Below are 27,346 nucleotides of genomic sequence, written 5' to 3' on the forward strand. Positions count from 1 at the left end.
TTCGGTCATACAGGTATATACATTGTATAATAAATAATATTTATAAAAACATAGCATTTTCAGATTATAAAATAAAAAGGGAATTATTAACTTTAAAAACTTTGTACAAAACTTTGGATATAGCAACAAACAATGAAACTCCCCCCCCATAAATCATAAAGATAATGGTCAAAGAGATGTTTTAAGTGGATGCTACAGGTTCCAGGCTATGTCAAAGAATAAATGCCTACACTACACTTGTAACTTGTTGTTAAATATAATTAATATTAAGCGTGCAGGTTGGTTTGAACATGTTCTGGTAAAAACCCTGTTAGGTTCCTCAGTCGGTAGACTAGTGAACCTGATCCTCTGTGCGGGCACACCTTACTCTCAGACATACTGTACGTAGCTCACCAAGATCTCTGTAGCCCATTGCATGTGTGCTGAGAGTGGTGGGTGCAGAGAACAGCTTGCTGTCTCATTATGTTGCACCTGCTTCTTTGGGAACCTTGGGAGACTGGGCTGAAGGACCTAACAGCTGTTAGTTTGTTACTGTAACCTCCAGCCAAGAAACAGGCTCCTCTTGGCAGGTTGTCAGGAGAGTCCGAAAAGGAGCAGCATGTGTTGGGTTGCCCATTCTTAAAGTAATCCCCCTTTCTCACTTCCTGTTTCCTGCCCTGTGTGTCACTGTACAGCTCCTCACTTTTAATATTGTCTGCTTTTCCTGTGCCTCTCAGTGAACGCGCTTTTCAGTGCAAGCCTACAAGTGGAAGAACAAAAGTAAACGTACTGGGAGGTCCAGGATGTGTTGTGCACATTCATATTAGTAAATGGGAATGCAAAAACCAGTCCAAACCTGCATGGATTGTGTTCCACATTGTAGCTTTGAGATGCAACATTGTAGTCCATGCATACATTACATTTGACATAAAACAAGCCATAGGGACACATAACTGGTGCAGAGGACACTGATCGCAAATGCAGAAGCCACATGAGACATCAGTGGCCAAGGTCCTGTTAAGTTTTCAGGATGAAATTTCTTAACATTATATTATAGCGTATTATATGCTGCCTTAAATTATTTGAGAATGGTATGCAGTGTTAAAATCCATAGGCCCTTCGTGTTTTATGTCCTATGATTCTTAAGGACTGTAAAATTAGCAGCAGTCTAGGCCTTTACCTTTGTATACAGTGCTATGGGAAAGAATGTAACTGACTTTATAAAAGGCATGCTTAGGAGTCCATATTCTGGTGTATGGTTGAAGGCAACAGCAGACCTGCCTAATGTGTCAATTCAGACAGACTCTGTGGATTGCAGGCTGCTGTTCCAACAGGAAGCTCATTTGAGGTTAAACTAAGTAACTGCTGAACCTCTGAGAGCTGTCAGTTGCTATTGGCAGAGTAGACCAATATCTCTTGAAGTCGAGTGGAATTTATGCCATTAATTATGTTTCAGCTGGAATTGCCTCTGTTGGTGAATTATCCATCTTTAAAGAGTGCTTCCTAATAATTTTTCTGGGACAGTATATAGCAATGCATACCCTGCAGACTGTGCAGTGCTTTAATCTCTAATCCCTCATTTGTTCTAGACTGGGAAAAATGAAAAGTGAGCAACTTCATGCCAGTCAGTAAATCAGACCAGATCTCAGTAATGCAAGAGACCTTTCTTTTCACAGCATAATATGTAACACAGGCTGGTTTTTTTCTGTTTACAAAACAATGCCAATAATAATTATCAATATATGATATCAGGCAAGTTTTAAATTTTTGTACCTTTGTTATTGGCAGGGCCTTGATTGTTCAAGGAATTTCCCTACAGATCGTAACGAAAAATCTCGGGTTGTAAAACGTCCCTCAACACACGTTGGGCAATATTTCCATTGGATTAAAAGAGACATATTCCCAAGCCTGCTCGTTTACACTGTAAGAAGGCCTCCGCCTCGGCATAGGTTTTGTTGCCTCTTTCTGAATTGCAGATCACGGCGCTGCGCATACCTGGAAATTTTGGATCTTCTCATGTGATTTGGAGGTGACTGTGTCCATTTTACTTTCACGGCGGCCTGCAAGGCGCCCCATCGGTGCTGATTCTCTCTAACCCCGAAATATAAAACTATCGTTGCCGCTCCCCTTTGAACAGTGAACCTCCAATTGGGGGAGCCGTGTGTCTGACCAACACAGGGGCCTGGGCTTCTCGTGAGCATGCCCCGCGCGGAGGCCCGGAGCGGGTTTCCCGACGGAGTTTCTTCCAGAACAGAAGTGCTTTCGTTCCTTTTGTCCGACCCTCCTTCCCCTGCCAGCCCTCCCCTCACTTGCAGGTGTGCACGTCGTAGACGCGGACGCACTCCTGGCAGCTGACGTAGCAGCACCAGTGGAAGATGCAGTGGCACTTCTCCTTGCGCTTCTCGGTCCGCGTGTTGTGGCCCCGCCCGCAGCACAGCAGGTCGCAGCCCTCGATGCCGTGCGAGGACACGTTGCAGCTCCGGTCCCGGGTCCCGAAGGAGCCCGTCTCGGGGTTGGGCTCGCAGAAGTTGGGCGAGCTCTCGTAGTAGACCAGGTCGCGCTCGGTGGGGTGCTTGAAGAAGGCGTACTTGGCCCGCAGCGTCTCCACCCAGCCGCGCGACTCCCGGTGCTTCTCCACCACCATCTCGGAGGCGCTGTCGTACTTATCCTTCAGGAAGTCGCCCAGGGTGCGGAAGTCGGGCTGCGCCCACCAGCAGGTCTTCACCTCGCAGCTCCCCGACAGCCCGTGGCACTTGCAGCGCAGGTGCATGTGGTCCAGGATGGTCTACAGAGGGGTGATGCAGCAGCCGTTGGAACATCGCACCATAAGGGACACCGAGAACATGCAGTCATGCACATGTCTCAGAGCTGGTATTTAATCTGAGTGACAAAATCTATTGGTTGATGTTATGGAGAAACACTGTACAAATTTCAAATTGAGCACAAAATCGTCAGCTTTGTGAAAGCACTGCAAGTTGCCATGTATCTCGCAAACTCGCATTCGGGTCCCCACGGACTGCGACGTGGTGCGGCCCTTCCTGCTCGCTAGTCACTGTAAGGACTAATGTAACAAGACATTTCACCGCACCGAAGTGTTCTGACGTGATCTGCACTCAGAGTTAACAAAGTTGTATCTGTCAGCAAAACCGTCTCGGGAGTCGAGAGCAGTATTTCTATTGGATTAAAAGAGATGTATTCACGAGCCTGCTGGTTTACAGTGTAATAAGCCTGCAACACACCACCAGAAGATTTATTGCCTCGTTCTGAATCGCAGAACATCGTGCTGTGCATGCTGTACCTGGAAATTTCATCTATTCTGTGATGTAAATTGGAGGTTTCACAAGTTACTGTGTACATTTGACTTTTATTGCGGTTTGAAATGCACTCATCGGTGCTGATTCTTTCTAATCCTGGAACACGAAAACAGAGTTGGGGTTCCCCTTGGGCACAGCAGATGTATGAACGTGCATCGCATCACTAACCGCTCATCGAGTTCAGGGTGATTGGGGAGCCAGAGCCTGTCTCAGAAAGCAAAGGATACACCCTGGACTGGACACCAGTCCATCGCAGGCACATTGCAGGACAGACAAGGGCACACACACACACTCACCCCAGGGCCAGTTTTCCCAGAAGCCGATTAACCTACCAGTATGTCTCTGGAAAATGGGAGGAATCCCAAACAAACCTGACAGCACCCTTGGCACTGAATTTAGGGCTGTGAGGCAGCAGGGCTAACCACTGTGCCACACTTGAACATGCACGCAAAGAGATACACAAACATGGTAAATACAGTACGTAACTGATAACAGCGCTCAACCAAGGCAACTGCGCAGGGCCTATAATCCTAGCAAAAGTCTGTACTGATTGTCACCAGGACACACCGAGCACTTGATGGTGCTGCCAGTCGTCTCATTATGTCCTCGGATGGGCTGGAATTAGACAGGATATTCCTCGATTTCAACAGCCCTTGGAGCTTAGTGCTTGTGAGCTAATAGTGTGATCGGTGAGGGCAGCATCACTATAACGCTACTGCCCTAGTGCAAACACAAGCCTTTCTTCTTATTCAGATTTAATTGATACCAGACAGGTATTCCAATGCATTTTTTTTTTCCTTTTGCTTCCAACAAAGCACAAATGTGTGACCCTCAGTTCCCTGTCCGGGAGACCTGGGGTTGATTGCGCCCTGATTGATGAGTGTGTGTGTGATTTTGTCCCCGGCTGGCAGGCGTGATTAGAGAGCTGAACAGAGACAGGTCCTTACGACACGCAGCCCATCCGCAGTGCCCAGCGATCTGCCTAATAATGCAGGTTCATTTAGCTAAAGAATTCCCCATCTGTAGTTGAAAGCAGGTGTTTACTGTGTTTTTATTTTCCTGACACGGGCCACCCGAGCTGCAGGGCTGTGGATATCGGTAAAAGTAAATTTTTCGACGGGGCTAATCCGACTGCGCAACGTTTCGCCGCCCGTCGTCTTGCCGCCAAATCTGAGGAAAAGGCTGCAGGGCCCGCACTGCGGTCCAGCACTTACAGCAGGTGTCAACAAAAACTGTTTTTCTTTCTTTATTTTTCCCTCATCCATGTTAACAAAGTGAAGTCACCGTGTTTACTTTAGTTAAATTATTAGAACTGGAAGGCAGCAAGTTCCGGGTGCTGCATCTTTTTGTGGCGTATATACAGTATGTTTTATTTTGCGGTTCAAGAACCTCGGCTGCACCGTCAGCAGAAGGAGGAGGAGGGGGTTTACCGTGCGACCGGCCTCGTTGTTGTGGCGGTTCATGGCGGAGCGGGCGTCCGGGCGGTTCTCCCGGGCGTCGGCGAACTCGCGGGACACCAGCACCCCGAACTCGGCGTCCTCGCTGCAGCCCCCCCACTTCCAGCCCTCGCCGGGGGGGCCCTTGTGGTGCGAGTCGCAGCCGCACATGGTGGAGGTGCCCTCGGCGCAGGAGCGCGTCACGGCGAAGGCCACGCCGGCCGAGGCGATGGCGTGGACGAAGGCGGACTCGCGGGTCGCTGTCGGAGCGGGGAAGCGATAGGGTCAGCCAGCAACCAGGTACCAAATATTACTCCCATACTTGCACGGTCTGACATGGCGCTCTGCCCTAGCAGCACCCCAAGACCTGGGCTCCACAGGTCCCCCTTAAACCACCAGCAGGTTCAGACCTGTTGCAGGAAGATTAATTTGGACCAGTCAAGCCTGGATTTCCCCCCCCCAAGACTTGGGAGGTCCTACCCTAAACACAAGGGAAACCGATCTGGTTTTGTTCACACTACCCCTGCACCTGCTACCCTAAATGTCAGGCTAATGCGCGAGCATCTACGTCTGGCCCTTCCTGTCTCCGCAACTGTGGTGAGGCTGGGGCTTTCATTGTGTTGCACATCATTTCCAAGTCCACAAATTCTGATATCGCACACCCTTGTGAAAAACACAGCATACTGTACATAATCGTGTGTATGCAATAAAATAACTCAGCTGAAGAGAACAGGAATTATTTGTGTAGTCTTATAGTTGGCTTTCTGTTGCTGGGACTCTGTTCTGTTCTGACAAGAAGGTTGTCACTAATGTGCAGGAAAAATCATGGCTCTGTTTCTGCCTTCATCATTTCTCCTACGGAATCCAATTGATGATTTCAACTCTGATCTGCAGTCTGCCACTCAATCGATGAGTTTTATTCTTTTATAGTGCCTTTTAATCGTGATCATTCTCAAGGCATGCAACATAAATCATATAGAGAACTGTACGGTAAAAAATGAAATAAAGTCGCAGTTATGAAATGGAAAAGAAAGAAGTCTTGAGGCCAGCTTTGAAGGCAGTATAGGTTGTGTTTTTGATATGATCAGGAAGAGAATTCCAAAGACCCGAGGGCTGTCGCAGTGCGGTGTGGGATCCCTGAGACATCGAGGAGCCCAGAACTGCGACGTGTGGGGACAGGAACTCTTGAAGGTATGCGGGAGACGGACTGGGGAGCGTCTGGCAGCTCCACAAGAGGAGGTGCACGCTCACATACTGGGGTACACGCAGTATACGTGTGAACAGGTAAAGGCTCGTTTCCCGCCGAGAGGTTCAAGTAAAGGAACACGATGTCCGGGCTGTGGAGCCTTCCTCAGGTGGCAGGGTCGACCCCCGAAGAAGGCGTCGCAGCCCGAACATAGTTTCTTCTCTTTTCAATGTGGAATCGGCCTTTACCTGTTCCTTTGCAGCCTGCGCGTGCTGACGCAGCTCCCTGCCGTTATAAGGTTCCTCCCGGTCTGCTGTGCAGTGGGGCTGCGGGAGCAGGATGAGTAGATGCACACGGTCGATACAATGCCTTGCCTTTCTCAGGCCACGCTCCCACGCTGCAGCGGGACACAGCATTCCGAAACTCCTCGGACGTCCCGGCGAGCAAAATACTCCTGTGCTCGACTGTTTTTTTCCACCCCCTCCAGCACTAGCTGGTACTAGTGGAATGCCTGATGCATATTTCTCCTTTCATCGTAAGTGTCCCCTGGCACAGCGCGGCCCGACAGATCGTCTTACCCGCACAAGTTTTGAATCATCCCTGTTGAGCAGGGGCCCTGGTGTGTCTAACAAACTGCTGCACAGACATGGGAGACTGCTTGTGGGGGGAGGTGGGGGCAGGTATAGAGACCCCTTCATTGAGGAAGGTGGCGGGGAGGGGGGGCAGCTGGTCGGCCTGCACTCCGCAGGTGTTTGTTTTTCCCCATGCTCACCCCGAGCTTTGATTGGGCGACAGGTGAGCTGGAACAAGCGTGCGCGCTTGCGAACACAAAGGTGTTGGGTTTCATAATAAGCTGTTCCGCTCAGAGGTGGTGAAACCCCATCTCTGGGCTTGTCTTCGGAGTCGGCGCAGGCTCGGGGGCAGCAGGGTGGGGGTGATGGGGGGAAAGGGAGACATTCCACAAACGCCTTGTTACTACCCTCGAGAGGGGAGGTGGGGTCATTACTGAGAACAGGAGATGTTTGTAAAAAAAAAAAGAAAAGAAACCTGCCTTTTCAAAGGGGCTCGTGGCTGGAGCTTTGGTGTCTCGGAAAAATGTCTTCAACTCATGGGGTCAGCAGAGAGGATGTCTGCTGCGCTTGGAAAAGGCAGTTTGATGAAACAGCTCCAGCCCGTCCTCTGGCCTAGCAGGAGTCTAGACCTGGGGGGCCTGAAGGAAGCGTGTGTGTGTTGGGGGGGGTCTTTAGAGTGCAAACTCGGGCAACATGTCATGTCATTTGCCAAACCGCTTTATACCATACAGTGTCGCGGGAAACTGAGCCTACCCAGCAAGCAACGAGCGCAAGGCAGGCTACAGCCTGGACAGGACGCCAGTCCATCGCAGGGCCAGTGCAAGCCCATCATACAGGGGGACAATCTGGAGGCCACAGTAAAGGCCGAGGGGGGGAATTTGGCCCGGACACCGGGATAACTCCCTACTCTTCTCGAGAAATGTCCGGGGGTCTTTAATGACCACCAAGAGTCAGGACCTCAGTTTAACGTCTCATCCGAAAGACGGACTCGAGCAGCATCAGATTCGAACATCTAATGAAACGGTATGCACACGAAAGCAAGGTGCGTTCGTCCAAGACCTGGATTTTGTTTTATCACTCTGTTGAATGAGTCACAGACGGAACTCAAAATTCCCAGGCTGGCATTATCTCACGTCTAACACCCGTCAGAAGAAATGAGGGAGGGCGGTCGTTCCTGATCCCCCCGCGCACTGGAGTCGGGGCTCTCCCTGCAACCTGGTCTTCTGCTCGGCTCGGTCGTCTCGAGTGATGAAGAGATCTTTTCGGAAGGGGCCAGAGGGAGAGAGAGGGGAAGAGGGGGCAGCCCTGGCCAGGCCTGGCAGGGCCTCGCCGCGCTTCCCCCCCAGTGCAGGCTGTGCGTTTCGCAGGCTGGGGAGATCTGGCTGTGGTCCCGGGGCACTGCTGCGCTGCTACCTGCTGGGCCCATGAATTCGCCTTTGTTCCCCTCGTGTCACACCGTATTACCCGCACAAAGAGCCCCGCCGCGCACATCGCTATGGCCTAGCGCTGCCCAGAGCTGGCATTCCCTGACGCGCCCCCCCCCACCCCTTCCCCCTGTAGCAGCGAGCCTCCGACTCCGTACCCCCCCCACCCCTTCCCCCTCCCCCCAGCCCCCCCACTGCCAGCCATCATCCCTCTTCCAGCGTGATGGGTAATGTCGGGAGATCCCTCTTTTCAGCCTGTTTTCATGTCAGTCTAAAGGGCGTGTGAATGGGGCGTCTGTGGGAGAGAAGCAGTGAGAGATGGCTCGCGCTGGCCTTGGCGCACAGTAGGGGTTGATCTGAGCCCCCCAGACCTTTTCTTATTCCCCCTAATCTCATTTGCCCCCCCCCCCAAAACCCACCCACCCTCTTCCCCCCCAGACTTTTTTTTAATTTTGCTTTTTAACAACAGTGGGCTCACATTTGCCATTCCTAGCCCTGCTTCTTCCTGACACTCAATGGCTCCGTTAATTAATTTCCGATTAGGAGTTACACTCCAGGCGCGATCTGTAAGGTTTAAAGACCTGACTAAGCTAATTAATTAAGATTCGGGAGGGTTTTTTTTCTTCCTTCCCGTCTCTCGAAGCAAGCCAGTCCTTTTTCCCCAAACATGCTGTGTCTGAAGCAAAAAAAAAAATGACCAGTCTGTAATCGGCGACCCTGCTGAAGATGCTTAATTTTCTGAACGGCCACCTTTAAGCCTAATAACTCCAGTGCTTATGGGGAAACACGGCCCTGACATTCACTTAGAATGGAAAACCTCCGGTTCTTACTGTGTTTGCTCTCACCAGTGCGTTTCATGGAGGAGATCAAAGAGAACACGGGAGAGAAAAGGAATCCTACCCTCGAGAGTTGCAATATCTGGGGAATATTTTGAAATTATGGCCTAGCCTGCATTTTATTCCATTTTAGCATTCCGATACACACACGGGAAAAGCCTTCAAAGGCAATTCAGAAAGAAACCCTCATGAAATTCAGCATTTACCTCTGGAGGAAGAGGAAGACAGAACATGAAATGTCGAGAGTGGCACCCAGATCAAAGGAGGAAAGTGAGCTTTAAGCATGAGGCACTTAGAGTTACAGTAGCTAACTGTTCAAGAAGGATAAACTAATGAGTGTGGGGTGTTAGCTTTTATTTTGCAGTCCTTTTTTTTTTGGAGCAGACAGTATAATTACAGTGAGTCACCAGGTGTGAAGAAGTGTGAAGACGCCGTATGTGCTGCTGTATTTGTGCAATGATGAGCCAGTAAAAACAGTTATACTTTTAAATCCTTCTCTTCGTGTCCGTCGCAAAATCTCCTCCAGCATTTCTCCAAAACTACCCTTAAAAGATATTCTCTTTTATTAACTTACCTGCAGGGATTCCTCTAGACATTTAGATCTCGCAATTCCCCAGGGGCAACAGGGAGGTATCGGATGAGGGAATCTGCACTTTGGTAGAAGCTTTTGGCCTACAAATGGAGCAAGAGATTTGGCGCAGGTAGCGGGGCAGCCAGGGAGCGGGATCTCTTACCTTTGTCCAGGACGGGCCCGAAGATGGCCAGGTTGTCCTCGATGGTGGTGCAGTTCCAGCGCCGGCCTCTGAACTGGTGCTGGCATTCCTGGATGCCCAGCTTTACCCCCTCTGCCACGCTGGGCATGATCTCGATGTAGTTCCTGCAGAAGCGCAGCTGTTTGGGCACCAGGCCGGGGATGGAGCCGCACAAGATGGGCTGCGAGCCCAGAGAGGAGTACTGCTGCCCCAGAGCCAAAGACCTGCGGGAGATGGCAGAGAGGGGAGACCAGCGGTGAAATGCTTTGCCGCTATAATGCGACTCGCATTATTCTCTTGACAGGACACCGCCCATCACTTTCATTCATTGATAAAAGAAAACCGTCACTTACACGGTGGGTTTAAGGACACAGGCACCTGATCTGTTCAGTGAACTTTTGACCCCAAGGATGCTCATCGTGGTCAACCCAAGCCTGTCATTTCTGGTCCGCGTCCTTACTGAATAATGGTTGGTATCGGGCCTGGTTGTGTGTGTGTGTGTGTGTGTGTGTGTGATCCTAACTTTAAACTTAGCTGGCCTGTAAAAATGTGTATTTGGAGTATTCAGTTACATCTGCTTTCTTTTATTCTCTTTCCCTCCCAGTTTCATCGCGCTACTTGAATCAGAAAGGACTGAAGCCTGGAGGCTGTCCTTTGATGTCGCTGTCCAAATCCTCTTTACTCCCACAACCCGAAGGACTGCGGGTGTCAGAGCCTAGCCAGGTGTCTGTTCACTGGGATCACTGCGATGCAAGGAGACTCTGGAAACCAGGTATTCTTCCAATTGTTTTCCACAGTCATTTCCATTCGTGGTGTAACTAGGTTGCCCCTATAAGCAGTCTTGCAGGAACAGCAGGTCATGGCCACTGAGTATCCGAGTGTCCAAGTGACAGCCCATTGTCCCGGTATCTTGACCAGGGACACTGTCCTGTAGGAGGCAACATCCTTTGGAATAGATGTTAAATTGACCGCATGGTCATCACACATCCCGTGACATGGGTTGTAAGAGTAGGGCTGTTAACGCCAGTGTCGGGGCAGAATTCTGCTTTGGTGTCGCACCATCTGGCTTTTATAAGGTTCCTCCTTATTGCGGCTGGAGAAGCAGTTTCTCACAGTTTCTCACTGCTGTGCAGTGGGGCTACTGGAGCGGACTGCCACACGACACCTCACCCATGTGGGGGCCGTAGTTCAGTACAGGAGTGGGACAAGAAGGACCACTACTGTATGTAAATCACTCTGGGACTCTTTGGGATGAAGAGTCCAACATAAATGCAAGTCATTTTTTTAAATTCAGTTAACCGCAAGAAGTGCCCTTACAATGGCAGTAGCTAGTTTTGGTGAGATAATGGTCAAGCTGCAGTTGAGCGTGTGTTTGGTTTTGGACACCCTGGATAACCTGTTTTGATGAAAAAGTGAAGTGAGTCTCTTCTTTTATACAGTATGTTCAGATCAGCATTTTTAAGAATAAATACTGTAAATTGATTTCAGAGATCATGAAAAAATGTTAGAAAAATAACAGCGCATGTACAGTGAACCCAAATACTTTGAGAGGTTTTCTCCACAATCTAACACTGTACAATTCATATATGTGAATTAGTATTTTTGTCTGATATTGGCATCCTACATTGCCCAATTGTTGGTTGCTGCTGGTAAAAGTTCTCACTTTGCACCACAATTCTCTGCTTTATTCCTTCAAAGCACAGCTCATGCCCTTAACAGCAAACACCAAGGTGCAATGCACATCAACCCTGTTGTCACAGACTTCCTCATTAGCAACATGATGAGAACACATTGGATCAGTCAACAGCTAGGACTGAACACTGTAACACACTACCTTTGCAGATAGTTCTACGGTTGTGCAACACGTTTGTCTTTAGCTGTTTGTTCTGAGCATTGTTAATTTGCATAGCAGGTCCTTATATCCAAGGCAACTTCACAGAATCACAGTCTGACCAATGAAAAATCAAAGATTTTCAGGGGTCCTGCAACTATAACTGAGTGCAGTAAGTAGAGTGAAGCAGTAAATGAGCTATACTGTAGCCTTTTGAAATTAGAAATACAGTGTGGAGTACAGAGTGACTTTTATGTATAACGGATGAAAACAAAATATTATGATTCAATAAATGCATGAATTTCCCTAAGTTTGACAAGCAGCGCATTTCAGGTGTTTTTAAGAGAAAGAAGTTGCTGGGGATGTGAATATTAATAAACTCTGCCCATTTTTGCAGTGTTTGTCACTATGACCTCACTAACTTTGACCAGACAGACAGGCACACAGTATGAACAAATCTTACAAGGATCACTGTCCAGGGTTCTGGTGGTTTTTAAGAGTAAGCAGCCATTGAAGAAAGATGCAGCATGTGCAGTGCAGAAGAATTGCTGGTTGAGAAGGAGTAGTAGTCACAGGTGCAGGTGTCAGTAATATTACATGACGTCATGTAATATTATTGATTACATGAGTTAGCAATTTTGCTTTAGTGTTTTCAAGTTATACACCATTCACCACATATTGTGTGTATCCACTATGCTGGATTTTTCTGGTGTTGCTTTTTAAGTTCAATTTGTTTATTGGATTTTCAAGGAAAACAAAAGACTATTGCATAGTACCAAATGCAATAATAATCAACTGTGAACCGTCGTCGTAGTATGGCAGACTTGGTACCTAAACAAACTGGGTGACGGTGCTGTTTCTCATCTCTCTTGCTGCTGCTGGTGGTGTTTCCTGTCTGACCGGCACTGTCTTGGCACGGCACCTCTCTGTGTCGGCCCTGATGTTGACGTGATAATGGGATCACAGATCCCGTCAAGGAGAGGGCCGCTGCAACCAGACCCTCGCGAAGCTGGCAGCCGGATAGCTGCTAGAGGCCATTAGAAGCAGAACAATCAGCCCACATCAGGCTTTACCGCAGTTCAGGGTGACATCAACCCCTCCAGGGTGCAACATTATCAGAGGGCTTTCTCCTGTGCTACGTGCATCAGCATCCTCTGCTTGTCAAGAAATCTGCTCAGATCAGAAGAGCACGGAGTTGCACAAAAAAGAAAGAAAATGCCCCAAGAAAGTTAGGAGCGAGGTATTGTGAAGATACTTACGAGTCGGGGCTTTTTGATCTCCGCTCACAAGGTTCATCTTCACACCAGCCCAGAGCGGGCCTGGTTCTGCACCAGACTAGGGACCTGGGGAATCTGGGGCACCGCGCCGGGGCTGTATAGTTCCGGCACAGTTTCAAGAATCGCGGACGAAAAGTGATACAAATCGGCATTCTGAGAACGGCAGTGATGGTCACGACCAGACAGAGATGAGCAGTCGCCTGTTGCATCTGTTGACTTGTCTTTGACAGATAGTTGCTCTTGCCAGAGACTCTGCTTTTGAGCAGCGGCCGATGGCCTCTTTTCCCCCTGCCCTTCTCTTCCGGGGTGCGCTGTACCCTTCCTCTGGCTGAAGGACGGCCCCAGTAGCGTTGTAGCAGGATGGGCTCAGCCCAGTGCATCTGAATGAAACGCTTCAAGTTGGCAAACCTGTCTTGACTTACCCTGCAAATTATACCCCAGCAACAAAATATAAAGTCGCTAGAGTGCACACTTTCTTGTCATCCACACTACTCCCTTTGTATTCATGCTTGTTAAACAAGGTTATCAGTCTGGTATTGATTGAGACCTTTTGGCTGCTGTAAATGACAGCTGGGCACAGTCGCGTAATGCCCTGGCACATGGTGGTCTGCGCTGTGACGGAATGGCGCACGGTGGCGTTATGCAGTTGGCTGGCCGAACCGCTGGTTTTGGTTTTGTTTCCCAACCTCGGTCTACTGGGCGAGCTGTTCCCGTTCACTCACGGCAACACAGGGCGAGTGTACCTGACAGCTCAGTGGAGGGCTGCTTGTCTGCTTGAGTCGGTTGTTCTAACCATACGGTGGTTTTCCTGCGGGCTAGCTGTGTTTACAATCCATTTTAATGCAAAATACATTTCAGAATCCTTTATAACACATAACAGGCAAATAAGAGCACATGATGACCCTAGCCCCACCTCTAACCCTACCATGACACATACTTTGACTTCTGTAGCAAATGCTTTATTAATTGACTGTAAATGCTGTTATAGCTTCATTAAACACAGCCTCTGTGACGCTGCTGTACTGTCTACCTTAGAACACCAGTGGTCCAGTATAGTGGATTTCTATGCAGATCTTATAAGTGTTATTGCATTGGAAGTGCATTTAAAGCAAAAAACAGGAGCTCATAGGCTTAAGGGAGTGTGGAACAAGCTACCCAGCCATGTTGTTAAAGCCGATACCCTGGCTTCTTTCATGAAACAGCTGGATGAGATCCCTGGATTAACTAACTGCTGACCACGCAACGGGCCGAATGCCCGCTCTTGCTTCGCGGCCTCGATTCTTCTGTTCTGAATTGAGTGGATCTTTTAACCCGCTGCACACACGTGACGTCCAGCTGCACAGCTGAACAGGAGCGGTCACTGCTGTGACCTCTGGTTCCGGCCGCTGCCCACCTGGACAGGTGTGGAAAGACACCGACGGTGAAGCAGGTACAGCATGGACGTGTGGGGGGAAAAGAGGAGAGAGAGGAGGCAGAAGCCCTCTCTCGTCTGCCTTTCCCACGGTGCCGTGCGTGCATTGAACACACCTGTAGAGTGCAGTCGTTCCTGGCAGCTGCTCTGGTTGAAACCCCTTTTGTGCCGATACGGTCACAGAATGTCCCCAAGTTCAAGTTGCAGTGCAGCATCTCCCCAGTATTAAGAAGCCTCAGTGAAAAGAACAGGGGACAGGAGGGCTGGAAAAATACCCAAAGCCCACAGGAGATGCACAGCATGCATCCTCAGAGTATTTGGGTTTGAGGGAGCGCTTGCCTTCCTGAAGACAGGGAAGAGAGTTATAGACCGCACCCCTATCCATTGACCCTGACATCTTGAGAACGTTACATCTTCGTCTCTTATCTACAATCATGTGGTTCTGTCTCCCCATGTCTTCCCATTCCCATCTCATCCTTCTTTATCAGCACACAGGGCATGTGAGCCTGTGAACTTTGTTTACAAAAAGTCATCGTAAACTTTGTTGACTTCATTCACACTCTCTGATCTCCTGTGAGGAAGGTTCCAAGTTTACAGTCTTATCATCGCTGACCCCACATTGGAAATACAGCATGTGCTCTTTGTATGCCAGGTTGCTGTTCAAACGCTCAGAGAGTGCAAAATCGGTATTCATCAGTTATGTTTTAACCCGTTTGAACACCAGTTTACCATTTTTTCAAATCTGTTGTGCATTGAAAAGCAAGGCTGCCCAAATAAGAAGACAATCCTATAGAATTCCCCCCAACTCCTAGGACAAGAGTTGTGGGTCAGAGAAAGACGAATCAATGTGCCACTTCATCCTAAGACACTGCTGTTGGGGAGGGTCTCCTGTTCAGTTTGCTCTGTTATAGTCTTGACAGCGCCTTAGAAACAACCATGACGATCAAAATGCTGTGATTCAGTTCCTAGGAATTTGAAAGTTAAAGGGTTATGTTTTTTTTCATCCATATACTGTACGTAATTTCTCAGGCTCTGATTGTTTGACACCTGTGATCAGCTCGTCAGTGAAGAGCTGTGGGAAACTTAGGGAGTTTTCCAGGTTTGTGAGCAACGGAGAGAATCACAGAAGTGTGCACCTCTTGTGGTGTGCCAGTACAGTATATATAATAGTAAAAATACTGAGGCATTGATGGAGTATTGTAATGCAAGTGACCCTGGGGATTTAAATGTTTCTTTTAAGATGATTGCATTTATTTCAGTTCGAGAGATTTCTGCTGTTATTGCTTGGATTCATGCTCTTCTCTCCCAGCTGGGTGAGGGGATACTAGTTGCTTTCTTTTGTATTTTTACTAAATGGTCTGCTGCAACTCTCTGGAGTCAAATATGTACTTAGCTTGTTGCTATATTCCACCCCCATTGTCCTAAACTATAGCACAAGGTCATCATACGCCAGTCTTAGTATCTCTGGCTCACTGTGGAGTTCAGAGTCGTGCCTTGAATTCTGTCCCTAAGATTAAAGACTGCTGTGTACCCCAAAAAACGTAAAGACAGTTCTTTAAGGATCTTGCATTCTGCTGTGTTGCATCTAGATTGAAGAATGATCTTCCGAAGGACTTGAGGGCGAGGACACTTGGCGCTTCTAAAATTAAATTCAAAACCTAATTTCCTATCACACTCTTCCTGTTTGAACTCTTTACTATTGTTATGTGCATGTGTTCATGCCTTCATATGGCTTGTAACCTCTTTTATCTGTTTTTATAAAGCTCGATGGGTTGAAAGGCTTCCTCCTGTGTATAGCCTTTTTCGTGTTCTTTTATGAAATGGATATCACCTTATCACAGCACACTTGCCCAAGGTCGCCCGCTCCCAGGCACATGCAGACCAGCAGAGAGCATGGCTGAGCTCCGGCACTCCACCTCTAATCCCAGCCTCTTGAAGTAGCCCAGGTGCGTGTGCGTGTGTGTGAGGTAAGGGGGTGGGGGGCCTGTTTTACAGTATCAAGAGTGGAGGGAGAGAGATGAGTGGGATTAGTGTGCACACCAGCCTGTCAAAAGTCATTCCTTCTGTGCTTTGCTCCTGGGGCGCTGTCTGAAGCCGAGTGGAAGGAAGGGGGAGGGAGATGGGGGGGGAACCTGGAGTGTGTGTGTTGTTACATGTAGAGTGATGTCCCCTTTGTTAGAGCCAGGTTTTCCAGTAAAGGTTATAGCCTTCATTACTTGTGCTTCTTCATTTCTATACTGATAACTTCACGACAAAACTGGCCACGGGTTGGCGGTTCCGCTACCTCCTGCGTGTGTGCCGTGCCCGGGTGGGCCTGCAGTTTCATTTTCAACGTGGATGCAAATGTTTGCAAATCGCCTGCTCGCAACACATGCGGAAGGGGGCAAATGACCTGACTCCCGCAAGCGTGCAGTTCTGCTTCGTGCTCTGGGCACTGAAGCACAGGGAATTTTTTGTACACTTCCCAATACTGGTAGGACAGATACGTCTGCTCTTACTGCTTTGCGAACGCACTTTTTTACCAAAAGTTAACGTTGTTGCCGAGAGACATTTTCGCCAGTGGGAATGAAGATGGGGCCAAACGATGACACAGTACATGGCTCATACATTCTCCTTTTACTGCTTCCTTCCTGTTCCCTCTGAATCCTGTCTGTATTCCCAACAGCGTCCCCTAGTTGGTTCTAAAGCAAATCACATACGAAGTAAACGCCACACCCTCCCAGTGCATCCACAGCATTTATCCCTGCTCCTTCACAGACAGAGCAGTGAAAGGTTGTTGGTCCACAACCCTGGTGCAGCACCACTGTTGCAACCTTGAGCTGGGAACTTCACTCCTTTTGTCTCAGTAAAATACCCAGCTATATAAACAAGTACAAATGTTCGCCAAGCAAATTATGACTTACGAGCCAATATGACCACCAGCCACCACACAGGACAACTAACTATTAAAAATGAAGCCATACTGGTGACAAATGTCATGCAACATTTTGCAGAACAAAAAAGATGTGGAGCAAGACATCTTTCCAATAAGGCTCGTCCCACTAATAGAATCCCTCATCACAGTGGCCCTATTGGAGCTCGAACTCTTCTGCTCTGAAAAGGATATGTAACTCTGGGGATCGTTAAATTGGCATCTTAAAAAGCTTTCCATGGTGCTTAAGAACTCCATTGCGTTGTTCTCTTATTGGGATTAAAAAAAAGTTAGCACCCTGTTTTGTGTCCTAGGGAAATCGTTACATTATCCTCTTTTGTGACAGCTGTGCTAACGGGAGTAAACTTCGCTTTGCTCTGGGGATTTTGATCAATTTAATGTCACTGGTGCTTTCCAGAATTATAAACTCTGATCATCATCAAACTGATTTGGCATAGAGGTAAAAAAGTGTTGTTTTAACAATCTGATTAAATTCCTTTCTGGGTGAGTCGTGGTGTTTTGATACTTAAATGTATTATTTTTTATTTTGCAGTATTTCATTTCCTGCGTTTGGGGAAATTGTGTGGTTGAAGATAAGGCTTGGGTGTTTTTGAATGTGCCCAGTATCTTTGGTTTGGCAGGTCAGTGCACAGTTACATGTGCTGGAGGCATGATATAAAGGCTTGAAAAATAACTTACAGTATCTTGAGATTCTTGTGCTAATATTGAATCCTGTAATTCTTTTGAACAATGTTAAAAACAAGGATCTTGTCACCTTGTCTTCCAGTGCAGAACCATCAAATATCAACTTTGCCACAATTCTAAAGTTAGTGCCACAATCAATGCATTTTCAATACTGATGTAAGTGACTGTAATATTCACTCTTTGCTTGATAAGACACATCATAGCACCCATAGGTTTTCATTCTTCCTGAGGTTCTGATGCAATAATAGGTTAAATCATTGACCTATCTCCTGTTTCCATCTTTTGAGTCAGTGAGGAGTTTGAGATCCTTTAAAACTTGATCAAGATCCTAGAGAACCGGTGCTGTGCTCAAGGAGGACACTAGAGGGAGCACGTGAGGAAATCGTAGAGGCTCTGCTATTGCAGAAACAGCTCTGACACTAGCAGTAGCAGCACTCAACAAACAGTGCGTTAATCCTGTGTTTGCTTCCTTTAAAACCCCTGCTTTAATTGAGTCTTGTGTTTCTGCTTAATTAGGCTGTGTCATCAAAACCTTGCAGTTTTTCCCACCACTAAAAGAACTGTTGTGGGATTGTAGAGTAATGCATACATACAGTAACGTGACTGGGACATGCAAGTTAAAATATATAGGTTTTGAATACATATTCGAATATCTTGCTGTAGCACTTTCTTTGCTGCATACATAATTTGGTGAGTTGGTGACCTAAGATCTTCTACGTTGTACCGTGAGAGAATTAAATGCTTCCACAGTCCTGCAGCCTTTATAGAGCAGATGAGCAGAGATCTGGAAGGTTTAACGCCTCCCAATTAAGCAACTGATTGATCCAGTTAAATCATTCCAAACTGAGCTCCAGAACCGGAGCTTCAAACCCTTGTGCTACCACTCTGTACCACATCAGTTATGCCACTGCAGCAATTTTCATCTTCCTGTGAGACACGCTGCACTTGCTGAAAAGAACTGCAACAAAAGCCTCATTGAAAGCACTGGCATCCATGATTAAAGTTTTAAAAGATTAAATTATTATTTGGTCATCAGTGAAATGACCGTCAGCCCTTTAAAACTCCTGTACTTGCTTGCTTGCTCCATCAGGGAGACTCAGACCAGCAGTAGGTTTCAGTTTACGAGGTGGAGAGCTCACAGCGCAGCGTACTGGTCATTCAGCCCCGTGGACCAGGCCTTCTGTCCAGTGTCCTGGCCCAGCTGTGGCAATCCAGTCAGCTTGTAAGGCTTTCCTGAACCCTCCCTCCACCCCCTTTTTTCTGTAGCGTACACAGCGTTCCCCAATAGCTGGTCTGCAGTGTTTCAAGCCTGTCCCTTGCAAATGGGTCCAGAACTTAATTTTTCTTAACGAAGTGACAGAATAGGTTGCTTTACATGAACGGCAAGAGAGCAGCTATTTCGCAGGACGGGGAGGATGGCGAGTTGTGTGATAGGCAGTCTCCCTGCAGATCCACCTGGCTCTTGACCTGCACTTTCGACCCCAGACCTCCACCCACTTTACGGCCAGGGTGCAGCCTTGTAGCTCTAATTACAGGGGCTCTTCATTGGGAACATGGCTGGGGGGCAGACACTCACCCAGCTGAGGGGGGAGGAAAGAGGTCATCTATGTTCTTGCCATTCCTCTGACCGGCCATGATTACCGCCGCGAAGTCCTTCGGCGGTGGTGCTGTACACCGTCCTGCATGCCATGCCCTGAGATGTGCTTGAGCTGGCTGTTGTGGTGGCACAGCGCGGGTGGCCGTACAAGAGTTGCAGGCGCCCAGTTGTTCCCCGGATGGTGGTGCCAGACACCAGGTGTAAAAGTTTTCAACTTCCACAAACACCCCGTTCTCGTACGGGTGGGTTTTAGGACCTTACAGCTCCGGACAGCAATGATTCCAGCCAGAGCCAGAGAGAGAATGGACAGTCTTTCACTCTAAATGTGATATACAGTATATACGCTGTGCATAGCATCGGTCTGCTGTCCTAGATTCCCTCTCTCCTTCCCTTATAAATTAAATCCCTTCTTGTCAATCAGACATCTCTTACCATGTCGGAGGAACGTCTGCACTCTTTCTCTCATTCCAGTCTCCGCTACTGTAATGCTGTCTCTCATGCCGGCCAGCGCTTTCTGTGATGTAAGACCACTGTCCTCCAGCCTAGCCTCAACCTGATAAACTGTCTTAAAACCCCTCCAGTTTCAGAAATTGCATTTGACGTAAAGAAACTTCAGGATACTTTCTTATATTCAGGTAGATGCATTTCTTCAAGGATGTTAAGTCAGATAGTAGATTGTGTGATGAAATGGAAAGAGCATTTCACCCTATAAAAGGGAATAAAGGTTGTAGCTAAGAAGCAGTTTTCTATTGCTTAATACCGACGCAACCACACACAATTTTTAGAACTGTTGTAGGACCAACTCTAACACATAACTGGAAATGCCTGGAAATGAGTAAGCTATATAGGAACTTAGGTTTTACAGATTCAGAAAAACACAACAGAACAATCTTTACACAGAGAGTGGTGAGGGTCTGGAGCAAACGCTTTCGTCATACAGTTGAGGTTACACCACGTGAAATTCTTTAAGAGATTTCACAGTTCATCACTTTTACAACTGTTGCAGTTGAGTTCACACTTACAGTACAGCTGCGTGGATCTCTGTTATTCCTAGACAAACAGCACTTGTCTTACTTTTTTCCTTTGCTGTGAGCAAATGGAGTGGGATTTTTCTGTGGTGCTTAGAATGCCGAAATCCTTTCTCTCTTTTTATTTTTTTTTGTTGTGTTCTGTGAAGTCTTAAGTTGCAGTCCAATGGCTTTGGGCAGATCAGATAAAAAGTGACAGGACTCCTGAAAAATGTTCAAACCTGTTTTTTTTTTCTCCTTTCCAATGAAGACATTGAGATGGGAGGGAGATCCCCTCCAGTCAGATCAGAGAGCGGAGGTGTGCACTGGTGAATCTTGCTGCCAGGAAGCCAATTGGCAAATAAAACTCGCTGTGAAATCTGCTGTTGATCATAGGAACGCTGGTGTTTGTCCCTCATGTGTAAAGCCTGCCTGCCTGCTGAGCACATCTCTTACGTTAAACCAGTGGAGGAATCGGTATTTTGTTTTTAGCCCCGTTTTAAAGTCAGATTTCCTTGGTGTTTTCTGATATTGTGGGATTTCGTGTTCAGCAAATGTCTGGTCAGTTCCACAGGAATGTCTAACGCTCCTTTTCCTGACCCTTAGTCTGCTTCTCACTTTGGGGTCAAAGGTTACAGGACCATATCCGACTTGCAGCGGAACCTGGACTTCCCCTCCCCGTTAGTGTACCAGGAAGAGAATCGAACAGGAAGGAAGTGGATTGGGAAGTGGGAATCTGTACGTATGCAGCAGCTTTAACATATTGATCCATGAATGATTCCAGCAGAGCCAAGTTCATATTCGAGCTGAGCGGAAAGCAGTAGTTTTCCCACACATGGGGTTTTCTTCTATAGAACCTGTGTGGCCTCTTACATAATGCGCTACATGTTTTACAACGTGTTTTCTTTTGAGCTTTCAGAATAAGATTGTCAGTCCAGCGTTTGCAACAACAAACAGCTCGAGAGCAAAACTGGCTCATGGGCAGCATGTGGACTGCAAAGAGAAGCCATTTCTCTACACAGTGAGTTGCAGGTGTTTGGACCAAACCATCCAGCTGTTATCAAACCCTGTTATTACCTTATATGTCAGATGCTGTTACCCAAAGCTACCTGCAGGGAATACAGTTGTTTCTTTCTAATACATACGAACTTTGTCAGAGTAAACAAGTACCTTGCCAAAGGTCACAATGGCACGGCCCTACGTGGGATTTGAACCCAGGACCCTCTGTTCAGGAGTGCACAGCCAGTGCTCATAAAACCTTGATGAGATTTTTGAATCTATTAGCTCCAAGCTGCCAATTGAACTGAGGCTCTTCTTCTCTGTAATCTTTCTGATGTTGTCATATCATCCAAACTAACCAGTGTGGTTTCAGCTGTATCTTATATAAACTGCCAGTACTTTAACCCAGGGCGCCAATATTACACTTGGCTAATGGCTTGGCTATTTTCTCCCCTTCAATAATGGGATTGTGTGATGAATCATAGTGATGTAATTGTAGTAATCGTTACATTCAAAAATCGGACAGATTAGGAAGTGTGGCTAGTCCCAAATTAGCATGTGCAGAAAGAAGGTTTGGTCTGCTCCTTTAATTCACATGTCAGCAAATATTGCATCATTTCAGTGGACTGCAGTTCATACTAAAAGTAATTACAAGGCACAAGCAGACAGAAAGGACTGCTCAGAAACAATTGATGAAATGATGATTAATCTTGGAGTCACAATAGTGATCACATCCCTTAGGACAGCTCCTGTGGTGTTACAAAGCTCTTACCTCAAGAAAGTTTATTTTTCTTAAATTTGCTATAGTATATCCATATGTTTACCAAATTCTTACAATAGTATTTCTGTGGTTTTTTCTCATATGCTTTACAACACTATAGGAATGCTGTTCTGCACTGTGTGTTACTGTATTTCACTGGTACAGGGGAAGTGCAGGGGAAGTCGCAGCAGGATTGCAGTAAAACCAAGGTGTAAATGCAGGAATAGTGGGGTTAATCACCCAAGATAAACATGCATAAAGTATTAAGTGACTTTAATCTACAGTACATCTTTAATAATCCGTATGTAAGACTTTCCAACAGTGCTGTGTGTTCTTCCACAACCGTTATCAGTGTGGTATTTTTTACTTCACGGCTGGGAGCTGGCAAAAACTCTCAAAACAAAACATTCAAGCTCCTGTTTTTTTATTGGACTGTAAAAGTGCACTTTGTCTTTTTCCCTGCTAGCAATGCGCTGAAGGTATAAAATTCATTAAATTTGCTTCCTTTAACCCGCCTTTGTTTCTCTGTCACCTCCTCAGCCTGGAGATAAGCCTTCTTTTTTTCTCCTGAATTCTCTTAAGCCTCAACATCCTTGATCCGTTCACACACAATTCCGAAAGTGCGGATTTTCCCCCCCCGACGAGGATCATTAAAGCCATCCGATTTGGGAAGGTAGGGAGGTGGGGTGTCGCTGGCATTCCTGAGTCCTGGAGATCGTGGAGGTTATAGAATGCAATTCATTACCCCGAGCTGCTGGGATGGGAAGCCTGTGTCAAAATCCCTACACCGTTCTCCAGATGTGATCGGGGTCTCCCATTGGCTTTTACAATAGGGAAATAGCTACATCTTGAAGAATGGCCAACCCAGCCCCCCGCCAACTAATATCTGTTCTTCAATGACCCATTTTCACCCTCTCTGACTCTAATTAAATTCTCCCTGCTCTTTTCTGAACAGGGGCCATAGACTTTATACCATCACTGTCCGGTACAGAGGGGTCACAAATACTCTGCTTCACCGCAGAGTGCCCTTATCGCATTTTAGAACAGTAACTGTGTGCATTTACATCTATTGATCCCCATTGCTTCATCACAGTAATGTGGAATTGGTAACTGCTCAGGAACTGTATTTTGTTATTTGTCCTTATTATTAGTTGTCTTTCTTCTCAGCAGATACGGGACAAAATTGTGCTGATCTCTGCAGATTACAATGGAAAGCTTTAAGTTTACAGGCTTTTGTCTCTTAATTTTGCTCTTAATTTGCCTCACTTTCTCTTGCAATGACCCTCTCTGTTGATGTAATCACATCAGTACCAGGTAGCAGGCCCAGTAGCTTGGAAGTCATTTGAAAATATTTTTTGTGTTTTAGATGATTATCATCTGTCGTGCATAAGCTTTAGCAGCAGGATCTAGGCATTTCGGCTTACTGGAAGGCTGTACCAGATGCTCAGTAACTGGCATGTCAGAGCCACGGTTCAAATCCACACATTTCCAAGTGAACCTTGCCTTTGCTTCTGTGCTGTGTTCAGTGGGAGTCTGGGTCTGTCTACTACACCTGGGAGATACAACAATCCTGCAGGTTGTTTTCTTGCAGAGAATGAGCGGTTATCATGTCAGGGGCTGGTTTTAGGCTTTTAGGCTTCTCCAGGGATGGAGAGAGATTATGAATTAGGTTTTGTTAATAGCAATGCAGTTTGCAGTGCCACTGTGTTAAATGCACAGTGTGTAAAACTCAACTTCAAGCCTTGTTTAGGTGTGTCCATGCCGCTAAAACGCACCTCTTTGTCAGTCTAAGCACTGTATTTCTGCAGTGCTCTTTTACTGCTCGTGGAGTGAGAGTCGGCAATCTGTAGTCGCTCCTGTGGTCAGAGCCCAGGGAACGACAGAATGATACTGGGAATCAAGCAATAATTAGTCATGTAGTTGTTTTGTCAGTTCATGAAGAGACGGGCACCCTCTTTCAGTGCCTGTTGTGTTAATCGTCTTGCCGATGTGCCCTTTTCCCAAATATGGGAGATTTAGAGGGAAGAAAATGGAGGCTAACAGTGAAGAAAACCCGAAACCCTGGTTTGAAGTGAACTGGAAACTTAAGGTTTAAATAAACTGCAAGCTCTTGAGACGTGTTGTAATTCTGTGGATTTGCCTTAACCGTGCAAGACCTGCTGAAAAGAAGGAGACTGCATCATTTTTATTATTATTATTATTTTATATAACCAAAATTAAGCAGTCATTAATTATTAAACCTTATTATGTTAATCTCTGAGTAGATTGTGTCTTCATCTGAGATACTTTATCTTCATCCCTCAGAATCATTAATTATTAAACATTATTATGTTAATCTCTGAGTAGATTGTATCTTTATCTGCATCACTCAGAATTCCTGGGTATTATATCATCTCTGAATCAATAGCAGACCTCTTTTCCGAATGCAGTGTGCGCTCTGTCTTCGCAGCTCTGTTTCTACCTTGGCTCACTGGATGCTGACATGGTTTATGCGTTCCCACTCCATCGCTGAGATTGGATTCCGCCAGAGGAAGACTGCGTTGTCAGTGGGCCAGTGTGAGAGGTGGCATGTGCTGCTGACTGGTTTCGTTCTGATTTCCTACAGATCTTGATTAATTCCCCCTCTTTTCTCTTTGACGGCTTCTTCTCTCTCTGGGGTGGGGATGGAGTGACAGGGCAGAGCCCCAGTCAACCAGCAACCCCAAGCTTCTCTCTGGCAGCTCTTAGTAATTTATTGCTGCGCTTTTGTAGTGATCTGAGCTTGGCAGAGCTCGGGGGCTCCGTTTCAAATATTCTGCCCTCTGCCCGCGGGTGAGAATTCACTCACATCACCCTGCTGTTCCTTCTCTCTAAATTGTTTCGGTTTCAGGTTATTTGGGGTATCAGCGGTTTTGTCTTAGTGCTCGAGAAAATGCTTTCCTTGTTTCTGGTTTAGAAGATGAAAACTGGCTCTGTATCCCGGTGTAAATTTGCAAATCCTGTTACTCTGAGTGTAATGCAAATAGTCAGAAATTTTTGCATGCGTGTTCTGTATACAGAATGCAGTGCAGCACTGGCGTCTGATCATTGTTTTGTCAAGGATGTAGGCAAAGCAAGCTGGATGCAGTTTTTATCCGACTTTTTCAGCTTTGCTACATTACATTGTACATACACACTACTGGACCTTTCTGTAACAACACACACTTATCCTATGTTTCAGTTTGCTTTAGTCACGTTTTGCTGTTGAAGCAGAAAACAATCAACTCTCGCTGTCCCACGATGTCACTTCAATAAAGCTTTTCTCCATTGTGTTTTGGTAATCTGGATAAAATTAGACCCAGCGGTACACTGAAATACTGCACATTTTGTTTGAAAGATAGGAACAGACAACAACAGCAGCTCATTAATGTAATATAAGGGCAATATGGCCCAAAGCCAGAATTGGAAATACAGTATGTGCAATAGAAAAACATTTAGAAAAAAAAACATTTCCCTATCAAAATAAGTGCATGGAAAACCTGCACCCATGACAGTCTGATGTTAAATATGAAATCAATGTTGATGATTATTAAGTTCATTTATAAAGTGGTTCTTAATGTCACCTGTATTTCACATCACAGGCTCATATTAGAGAATGAACTAGCTTTAAAAATAGTGATAGAGATTTTATTAGGGCTGATGGTGGCATGTTAACAAGCAATTGAAGTTTGACTGTGAGCTGGGACAAGCATTAGTCTTAAATCTTGACTGGAAGAAGAAAGCCCGTTTCTGTTTACCACATTACACCCTCCTCAACAAGACCCCCCAGCTAACATTAAGGGAAAATGAAGCATTTCAGGTGCAGGAGAGTTAAGTAGCCCAGGAAGGAGAAATCCGTGTTTATGCCTGGACACAAATTCAGCGGCCCTAGGGAAACAGGGTGCAGTTCACAACGAACTGGGGAAACGACACCAGCTCTAAAACGGCTGGAACACATTGCCCATATAGAGCTGCTACGATGCAGATTTCCTTCAGGTGATTTGCTCAGGTTTTAAATTCTTCATCAGCCTGAGGTTATTAAAAAAAACAAACTTGAACAAGTGTGGTTGCCGTTTTCAGATCTTAGTTCTGCTGTTGCGTAGTCATTTTTTTTTTCAATCACAGACCGACTTTGAGCAGTGCTTCCATGAGCAAATGGGAAGTATTTAAAGCAAAAATGTATGAAAATACAGGGACATCTCCAACATTGTAATGATAAGCAAGAAACGAAAACCCTAACGTTTTAAAGACAGAAATCAAATACCCGGGTGCTACTTGCAGAAATTCTCTTGCAGCCCGGGAAGAAAAAACAATGGATGTGTACAGCATCATGATACCAATAGCTATTCACAGACGCAAATCAGAATATTTCTGTAAGGTGCACTGAAGACAGGATTCTTTCAAACTGAGCTTTGCCATAGAGCTGACGTCCAACAGCACTCTCCCATTTCCCTGATTCTGCTTTCCCGGGTATTCAAACGAGCAAGTTAAAATAAAACTCTGATGACTTGCACTCACCACCAGATGGGATAGCCTCCAATCACCCTTGAACCGGACAGCCAGACGCAGAGGGTATATCCGAGCAGGTACCAATCCATGAGGTATACTTTGTGTGTATACATGTATACAAATAGATGTCCCAATGTACAGTCCCAGTGGAAAAATCCCCCCCAACAATAGAGGGGAGAAAAACTTTATTTGGGGAGAGAGGGGGAAAGTAAAAGTTTGAATTTTGCTTTTTTTCCCTGTTTTCTTTTTTTTTCTTTTTTACGGGCCAGAAAAATGGATGTGCCTGCCTTCTCCAGTTTTGGAGAGTGAGCTGGTCTCTCTCCCTCTCTATCCCTCTCTCTCGCTCTCTCTCTCTCTCTCACACGCGCGCTCTCACCCTGCCTCTCTCTCTCCCTCCCTCTCTGTCGTTCCTCTCCAAGGTAGCTCTCTTTTTCTCTCTCTCTCTCTCTCTGTTTTTTTTGCATAGCTCATCCAGGGGCTGATATTAAAAAAAAAAACCCAGAAAAGAGAGAACAAGGTTTGGAGACGTCAGCTGGCAAGCCAATCATAGACGATGGCCTTAGGTTACAAACACACACTCTCGCGCAAAAAAAAAAAAATTCTTAGTTTCCATCTGTCAATCACCCACCACCCCCCCGGTAATGTGGAAAAAAAAGGGAGAAAGGTAGAGTCTTTTTTTTCCTTGATCTTTGCATCTATAATCTTTCCAAGAACGAGCTGACCCCGACTGGTAGGGTTGCTGGTGTGCTTTCCTGATGCATAGTGGGATAGGATGGGGAGCTACAAGTTCCTTTTTTGGGTTCAGCCCCATCGACTTGGCTGTTACCCCACAAACCCACCCTC

At 46.5% G+C, this 27,346-nt stretch overlaps 1 protein-coding gene and 1 long non-coding RNA gene across 2 annotated transcripts in view; one reads left to right on the plus strand and one right to left on the minus strand.

Annotated features, from left to right (window-relative positions):
- wnt3 (wingless-type MMTV integration site family, member 3) lies at positions 1-26,866 on the minus strand. The gene is made up of 4 exons (XM_006638230.3): positions 26,513-26,866; positions 9,482-9,723; positions 4,724-4,989; positions 1-2,764 (listed from the first exon to the last, which is right to left on the minus strand). The coding sequence occupies exons 1-4, from the start codon at positions 26,614-26,616 to the stop codon at positions 2,285-2,287; spliced, it is 1,092 nt and encodes a 363-aa protein (XP_006638293.2). The 5' UTR covers positions 26,617-26,866; the 3' UTR covers positions 1-2,284.
- LOC138225516 (uncharacterized) overlaps positions 5,827-27,346 on the plus strand; it is a 32,176-nt gene continuing 10,656 nt past the window's right edge. The window contains exons 1-2 of the long non-coding RNA XR_011183954.1: positions 5,827-5,920; positions 10,104-10,271. This is a non-coding gene — a long non-coding RNA (uncharacterized lncRNA). The remainder of the gene's footprint in view (positions 5,921-10,103; positions 10,272-27,346) is intronic.

This window comes from Lepisosteus oculatus, chromosome 28 (assembly GCF_040954835.1).
Source record: "Lepisosteus oculatus isolate fLepOcu1 chromosome 28, fLepOcu1.hap2, whole genome shotgun sequence".
Taxonomy (NCBI): Eukaryota; Metazoa; Chordata; class Actinopteri; order Semionotiformes; family Lepisosteidae; genus Lepisosteus; species Lepisosteus oculatus.

What these genes read in the sequence shown, in the direction of transcription:
- wnt3 (XM_006638230.3), bottom strand. Translation starts at nt 26,616, where the DNA reads ATGTATACACACAAAGTATACCTCATGGATTGGTACCTGCTCGGATAT. An exon ending in CGGGCCCGTCCTGGACAAAG is followed by an intron (nt 4,990 to 9,481) that starts GTAAGAGATCCC and finishes CCGCTCCGACAG; the next exon opens with CGACCCGCGAGTCCGCCTTC. An exon ending in ACAACGAGGCCGGTCGCACG is followed by an intron (nt 2,765 to 4,723) that starts GTAAACCCCCTC and finishes ACCCCTCTGTAG; the next exon opens with ACCATCCTGGACCACATGCA.